Genomic DNA, 7588 nt, shown 5'->3' with positions numbered 1-7588 from the left:
TCACAGCCCAAGAGTGCAGCCCCAAGGGGTATGGAGGGGTCCTGGGCCCAGGGACCATGGGAGGCTGGCCGGTCCTGGGGAGCTGGCTGGGCTCTACCCTCTGTTCTGCGCAGCATGTCCGAGTTGTCATAGGACCACACGTGTGCCTTTGTGCGCGCGAAGTCTCAGCCACAGAGACGCAGAGGCGAGAATCTGGCAGCCACGCTCAGGTTGGGGGTCCCAGTGTGGCCGGGATGGGGAGGCGAAGGTGGGCCACGAGGGAGAGACCTGAAGGCTGGGAGGGGCCCCCGACAGCTACCAGCTCCCCAGCCCCAGCCTGTATGCGGTCACGCCCCCGTGTCTGAATGCTCATCGCTGTGTCGCCTTCCTTGGTACAGGAGCCTGTGTCCCCCGAGCGCTCATGATGAAGCAGCATCTGGCTCTGATCGGCCTGGCCTTCCTGTGGCTGCTTCCGGGGGGACACCCTCAGCAGACAGCGGAGGACGCCTGCTCCCTGCATATTCTCGTCCCAGGCCTCAAAGGTAACCTCGACCGCGGCCTCCCAAGTGTGGCTGAGGCTGGAGGGCTGGTGCTGCCGCCGCCCGGGGTCTGAGCAAGATGCGCCTCAGGTTCCCCATCTGTCAAACTCAGGGTCGACTACATAAAGTCTACTCTTCCTTTGGCCAAGAGATTCTGAAATTCTGAAGCTAGCCGCCTATCTGCACCCCATAAAGGACACTAACATTTGTTCCAGGTGCTACACACATGACCTTGAATGACTTTCAGAATGAGATGGTCTCATCCGGTCCATTTTGCAGATAAGGACATTGGAGGCTCGGGGACATTTGGCAGTTTGCCAGACTGGGTCCACCGCTTTGAAGCCAGTGCTCCGACACTGGTTCCTGAGAGCTCCTAATTTCTTCTTTAAAAAACCAACCAACCAACCAACCCCAAAAGCTCTTCTCTTGCCGGCTTGCTTGTAATTTCCTTCCAGTTGGAGTTTGCTCTGCCGAGCAGATGTGGGGGCTGGGGTACGGCCCCGAGAATGAGCGTCTTTGTTTAGAAAAGCCCTGGTTTCTCCACAGCACGGGCAAGAGATTCCCAGACCTTGTGATTGCAAGCAGGGTGGGGGGTCCTGGGCAGGATGAATGTGTGGGCTCCAGCTCAAACGCTACAAAACCCTTGAAGCAGGGGCAGGGCTCGTGACGCAGGTGGGGTGGGCAGGCTTGGGCCTCTGGCTCTAGGAGCAAGAGACCAGGGTGCAGAGGGGCTGGCCCGGGACTCACTCCCCAAATTCCCTTCTGCCCTTTGCTTCCTGCTCAGTCTACATGGACCCGGCCCGGACCCTGGGCCTTCTGTGGGAATGCTGTCAGCTCTCCTTACAGAGACGGAGGAAGCAGACTCACACTTAGGGGCTTTGGACCCGTGACGAGAATGACCGCCCCCCAAGACAGAGCCGGGCGTCTCTGGAGACCAGACCCTCCTGGGGGCAGACGGGGCTTGTGAGCGCAGACTCCAGCTGAGGGTGGCCGGGGCAGATGGCCTCAGTGAGCCGGACGAGGGGTGGGCTCCTTGGAGGGCAATGCTGAGGCAGACCCTGCGCCCAGGGGCTCGTCCTCCAGCAGGTGAACCAGACTCGTCCCCAGGTCGTATGGAAGCCGTGGGGGGTGGTTTGGGCTGTGGAGCCTGCGTTCCAGATGCCCTGATGAAGCAGCAACGTTGCCCCACAGTCCCGATGGCCACAGTCTGTCCACACCAAAGCCACAGTTCCAGTAGAGAAACTTGTTTTACCCACGATTTGTTTATTGGAGAGAGAGGCAGCGTGCGAGGAGGGGGTCGGGGCAGAGGGGGAGAGAGAGAGAGAGAATTGCAAGCAGACTCCACACTGAGCGCCCAGCTCAATCTCTGACCCTGAGATCATGACCCCAGCCAGAATCGAGAGTCGGACGCTTAACAGACTGAGCCACCCGCATGCCCCGAGAAGCTTCTTACCAGACTTCCCGAAGTCCGTGAGGTCTGGGTGTCCTGGGCTTGTCTCCAGCTTCCCTGAGCTGTAACTGACAAGTAGAGGCTGCGTGCGTGCCCGACGACGGGTGAATTCATGGAAACCTTGTGAAGTGACGTCACCTCCCGTCGTCCTCGTTCTGGGGTGGGGGTGGGGATGGAGGCAAGGACTGGGGGCTTCTCATTCTGGCCCAGGAACAAGGGGACTAACGCACACCTTTGGGGACTTTGCTCCTCTGAGACACGCCAGCGGCTGGGGCCTGCTTCCTCTCCCACTGCAGGGGGACGTCCACTGTAGAGGCAGGTGCTGGAGAGCCAGGAGCACCATGGCCCTTCCTCATCCGGCCGCAAAGACGGCCAAGTGCCTGCACCAAGTACCTGATGTCTTCCTTGTTGGGCCAAGAATGACCCAAATGCCGTCGAGGCAACAGCTTTGTGCCGTCGACCTTCTTGAGACAGGCTGGGAGACGAGCTAGAAGCAAGTACTAGCCACGTGTGCTTTGCACGTGGGAGGGAGGAGGGAACAGGTTGTCAACGATGAAGAATGAACTGGACACTTGAAATGTTAGCCTCTCCGGGTAGAGACATAACTCGTCACTTAGAACATCACACGGTCATCGGTCCCAGATCACTGCCTGCTAAAGGAAAGGATGTGGGGAGAGGATATTGGGCTCCCTGGGCACACAGTATGGAGTGCGTGCGAGTTTGGCGGGGAGAGGCTTAGAGCAATACGGTCCTGAGGTTCTCATCAGCGGGGCCACAGCTCTGAATGTCCCTGAGACCACAGACTGGGTGCAGCCCCTGTCTTCTAGGGCACAGTGCACCCCGTCCTCAGGGTTGGAGGGCTTACCCAACCAGGGGGTCCGGAGGCTCTCTGCCTCTGAGCTCTGGACGCCCCCCCTCCCAGGGACCACCCCTGCTCCCCAGCACTGGGTGAGACCATGATGCAGAATCTTGGGGAGAACGGTGTTCGAGGGACTTTCTGATGATCTGAGACGAGACCCATGAGAGGTCATGCTCTTAGAAAGTTTTTCATGATATAGTAGTCCTCTCTCCTGCCTTAGGAGGAGGACTTGTGGGCACAAGGTAGCACTGGGTGCTGCCCAGGGACTTTCTGTCCTCGGAGCCTTGCTACACACACAGGCGTCATGCTCCATGCAGGCCTGCAGCAGCAGGGTGGGGCGGGGGCAGCCGCCGGGGAGCCCGAGACAGTCATGAGGCCTGTGTCCTCACTGCTTTCTCTCCGGGAGGAGTGCGGAGCTGGGTGCGCAGTGCTGGTTCACTGGCGGTCTGGTGATCTCAGTCTTACCCGTGAAGGCTTGGATGCACTAGGGAGGGGTGGTCGAGACCTGCTGCCTACTTCTCTGGGCCTGGCTCCTCCTCCGTGGGGTACACGTGATCCTGCCTCCTGTGGTGGGCGAGCTCGCTGCATGCACACGGGGAACACAGTAGGTAGCCTCTGGGGCTCCTCTTCCTCCACGAAAGAAAAGCTGGTGGCGTGCTTGGTGTGCACTTCCTCCAAGTGTAGCCAGAGTGCCTTTGTGGTCAAGGCCGCTCCAGGGTGCGCCGGGAGACACCGGGCTGGCTGCGTGTGCTCTTGGGCTTCCAGGGGTTCCCGCTCAGTGGGGGAGCTGGCACGGGGGAGCAGGTGCTGTCCGGCAGGCGGTGACACAGGCTCGCCTCGGCCCGGACCCCCTTAGGGGTACACTTCCAGCTCTCCCTGACACATGGGGAGGGCCCCACTCTTTCTCTGGGCACCGCCCCGTCCCCCAGCCCTCGCTGGCACCTGCGCACCTGTCTCTTCCATCCTGGTCCCTCACTTGTGCAGGTGGGGCCCCCCTCTCGGAGCTCCGTTTGCCCATTGGGTGCCTGGCTATGGCAGGTCTCCAGAAGTCACTTCATCAGAGAGCCCTTTTCTATCTCTCAGTCTCAATTATGGCTCTTTTGGGTTGAAATTATTGTCGTATTTTATCTTCCTTTACCTTATGTCCTGTGCAGTGAAGTGAATCCCCAGGTCAGCCTGACTCACGCTGGAGCCTGCCATCTTCACAAACCCCTCCTCCTCTTGGGTGACTGACAGGGTCTTCCCTTCGCTCTGGTTCTGCAACGTCACCGTGTCGCATCCACGTTACTTTCCCTCGTCTCTCACGTGTGGTTCCCTGTGGCAGTTGCGCTGTGGTCTTCCATGCCTTTCCCTGGTGCTGGGAGGCCACAGCTCTTAACCTGGCAAAACCCTCACGGCTTCAACTGTCTGTTCTCCCTTTTCTGGAATTCCTCTGTGGGGCTTTCTTCACTCTCCACTTGATAACTTTAAATCCAAACACAACTTTCCAGTCCTTGATCTCTTCACGTCGCGCCGTGAAAACATTCTCCGTCCTGACCCGTTTCGTGGCGTGGCTCGCGTTGTCGGCCACCCTGCTACTCGGCCTTTCTGTAGAGAGATTCATTTCAAAAATTAATTTCATGTATACTACAGCTTGATTAGCCATTCCCTTGTTAAATGAATATTTGGACCGTTTCCAGTTTTTTTACTGTTAAGAATAAGGTTGCAATATAAGACAAAATCAGAGAGGGAGATAGGCCATAAGAGACCCTTAACTATGAGAAACGAACTGAGGGTTGATGGAGGAGAGATGGACGAGGGACGGGCTAACTGGGTGGTGGGCGTTAAGGATGGCGCGTGATGTGATGAGCACCGGGCGTTACAAGCAACTGACGAGTCACTGGAATCCACCTCTGAAACTAATAATACACTAGATGGTAATTTATTGAATTCAAATAAAATAAGATTATTAAAAAAAAAATTTCATGGGCGCCTGGGGGGCTCAGTCGGTTAAGCCTCTGCCTTCGCCTCAGGTCATGATCTCAGGGTCCTGGGATCGAGCCCCATGTCAGGCTCCCTACACAGTGGGGAGCCTGCTTCTCCCTCTCCCTGTGCCGGCTGCTCCCCCTGCTTGTGCACGCTCTCTCTCTCTCTTTCACTCTCAAATAAATAAATAAATAATTTAAAAAATTAATTTCACGTGCAAGATTTCTAGTTGGTTCTTTTCAGTGCTTTTTACTTTTGATCGTAGGGGATGGGGTCTATCCTCTCTTGCCTTTATGAAGATATTCAGCGTCTTATTTCAGGGTCAGACGCCGATGGCCCCAAGGGTCCCGTTCCTCTGGTAGTTCTCTTCCAGATGTTGGTGTCCCTTGAGTGTGTGCAGGCTCTTGGTGCGCGCTCAGTCTGTTAGTCGGTATTTCTTGCAGGTCTATCAACGTGTCCCCAAGTATTTCTACTGTAATAGTTTCCTTTCTTAAGAACCGTAAAGTACGCAGAAACTTAAGGGCCACGTGTGTGCCGGGCGTGTGTGAGCCCACCCTTCAGCTGGGGGCTGTGTGGAGCCTTCCCCGCAGGGGCACGCAGGCGACCACAGGTTGTTGCTGGCACTCTGCTTTTCTCTCTGTCTACGGAAGTTTAAACGGTATGCCCCCTCCTTCAGGCCAGTCAGTTTTGGGCATCTCGTTGGGGCATCTGTAAGCTCAGTTAAGCTTCTCACCAGGCTTGAGGGCCCAAGGAGAGTTGCAGAGAACTGAAGTAGCCTGGACGGTGGCCGGCGTTGGGTGCACCTGGGGGGTTACTCGGACCCCCTGCTGGCACACGCACGCTCGTGGGGGAGCGGTACAGCGGTCAGGCAGACAAGCCGTGTGATATGGAGCAGGGTCTGGTCACTGGGGAGAAGGGGCAGCCGTGAGTGGATCAGAAGCGCAGCCTGGAGGGTCAGGTGGGAAGGTGGGAAGGTGGGAAGGTGAGAAGGTGGCCATCACGACCTGGGCTCCAGAGGAAGACCTCCTGAGGATGGTTTTAGAAATGAGGCGTTATTTGTCTCCACGTTCAGCCTGTTGGTGGTTTTAAGAAGGGACATAACAGGAATGCCTGGGTGGCTCAGTGGGTTAAGCCTCTGCCTTCGGCTCAGATCATGATCCCAGGGTCCAGGGATCGAGTCCCACATCAGGCTTCTTGCTCTGCAGGGAGCCTGGTTCTCTCTCTGCGTCTGCCTGCCTCTCTGCCTGCTTGTGTGCTCTTTCTATCTCTCTTTCTGACAAATAAATAAAATCTTAAAAAAAAAAAAAAAAGAAGGGACACAACATAATGGGGTCTGTGTTTTAGGAAGAAGGTTTGGGCGTGGATTAGAGTGGGGTGGGGAGGAGGCCTAGGGAGGGACCTTGATGTCTCCCATCCAACTCCAGCCTCTGCTCCCGGCACTGCCTCCGCTGCTCGTGGGGATCCCCACATGCCATGCACGTCTGTCCTGCGTGGGCCATGTGAGCACAGTCCCCAGAGCTGCAGGGAGCCCCAGGGCTGGCCCAGCTGGGCCAGGGCAGGGAGTGGGCCGGTCAGACCCCACAGAGCTTGGCAGAGGCTGTGCTCCGCTGATGAGGGAGACAGAAAGCAGAGATGACGCCGGGCCGAGGGCTTGCAGGCTGGGAGAATCTGTGTCTCCGCTAGAACCAGGAGCATCACGGGAGGGACTCACCTCTGGGGAGAAGCCATCGGGTCGACGTGCGGTGTGCGAAGCGTGGGGCATCAGGAGACGAATAGCCCATCTCCCCGCTTCAGTTCTGAGTGAGACAAGCGACAGATCAAAGATGAGCAAGTGACCGCCCAGACACGCCAGGACCCGTGACGAGGGCCGGCGCCATGCAGCCTGGGCTAACAGCAGGACACACCTGGCCAGGGAACCCGAATCAGGTGGATGTGCCCACCGGGTCACGGGCTCCCCACCCCTGAGTGTGTGCTGCATCCCCTCATGCTGAAAGGTTGCGGGGATGTGGACGTGAGCTCCTGTTTATTCTTCCCTGGTGCACCTGTCGGATACAGATACAGCGGGACACCTGGCACGGGAGAGCCTCGAGAACCCTGCTCTCCTCATGCTGCCCTGAGGGCAGAGGGTCAGGCACAGGGGTTCTCAGGGAGTGCTGTGCGCCAGAGGGCAAGCTAGCCCAGAGGGATAATTGGAGAAGGGGACACAACATCCCTGGAGGGGGAAGGAGGGCCCAGAAGCAGAGTCCCAACACAGATTTGGGGCAGGGAAACCTGAGAGCCTCAGTGATGGAGGGTGGGAAGAAGGGGAAAGCCCATGGGGGTGGGAGATGGTCAGGGTAAGAGATGAAATGTCCTGGGGCTGGGGCAGGGGCAGGGGAGAGGAAGGCCAAGGGGCGTGGCTGGCCGTGCACAGGGTGAGAAGCCAAGGCTTACTCTGGGATCTGTGCTCCGAAGGAGGTCCTAAATGCAGTGACTTCTTCCACAGGGGATGCTGGAGAGAAGGGAGACAAAGGTGCACCCGGACGGCCTGGAAGAGTCGGCCCCACAGGAGAGAAAGGTACCTGCCGCCCCTCGGACCCGCCAAAGTCTGGCCCTTCCCAGCCCCTTTGGGGTCTGCCCAAGAGGGTGCAGCTAGTGCTGCAGTAGCCACAGGGGAGAGGAGGGCGCGGGGATGCGAGGGGGTTTGGTGCCTGCGTAGTGAGCCAGGGCGCAGAGTGCTCCGCACGCCAAGAAATAGAGCGGCCTGGGAGCGGCGCACGGCAACATGGGGTCATTTGGGAGTGTTACATGCACAAG

At 57.9% G+C, this 7588-nt stretch overlaps 1 protein-coding gene across 4 annotated transcripts in view; it reads left to right on the top strand.

Annotated features, from left to right (window-relative positions):
* Positions 1-311: 311 nt before the first annotated feature.
* Positions 312-7588, top strand: part of LOC111154113 (collectin subfamily member 11) — a 28289-nt gene continuing 21012 nt past the window's right edge. For 2 of the 4 annotated variants that reach the window (XM_022513507.1, XM_022513505.1), the window contains exon 1: positions 347-521. In XM_022513507.1, the coding sequence (XP_022369215.1) occupies positions 401-521 (121 nt within the window). In that variant the 5' untranslated portion in view covers positions 347-400. Of the gene's footprint in view, positions 522-7277; positions 7350-7588 lie in introns of all 4 variants that reach the window. The other 2 variants (XM_022513508.1, XM_022513506.1) reach the window with 2 other exon arrangements.

This window comes from Enhydra lutris, unplaced genomic scaffold (assembly GCF_002288905.1).
Source record: "Enhydra lutris kenyoni isolate GAN:26980312 unplaced genomic scaffold, ASM228890v2 scaffoldscaffold35, whole genome shotgun sequence".
Taxonomy (NCBI): domain Eukaryota; kingdom Metazoa; phylum Chordata; class Mammalia; order Carnivora; family Mustelidae; genus Enhydra; species Enhydra lutris.
The sequence above is the reverse complement of the archived record's forward strand: the minus strand, read 5'-3'. Positions and strand labels throughout refer to the sequence as shown.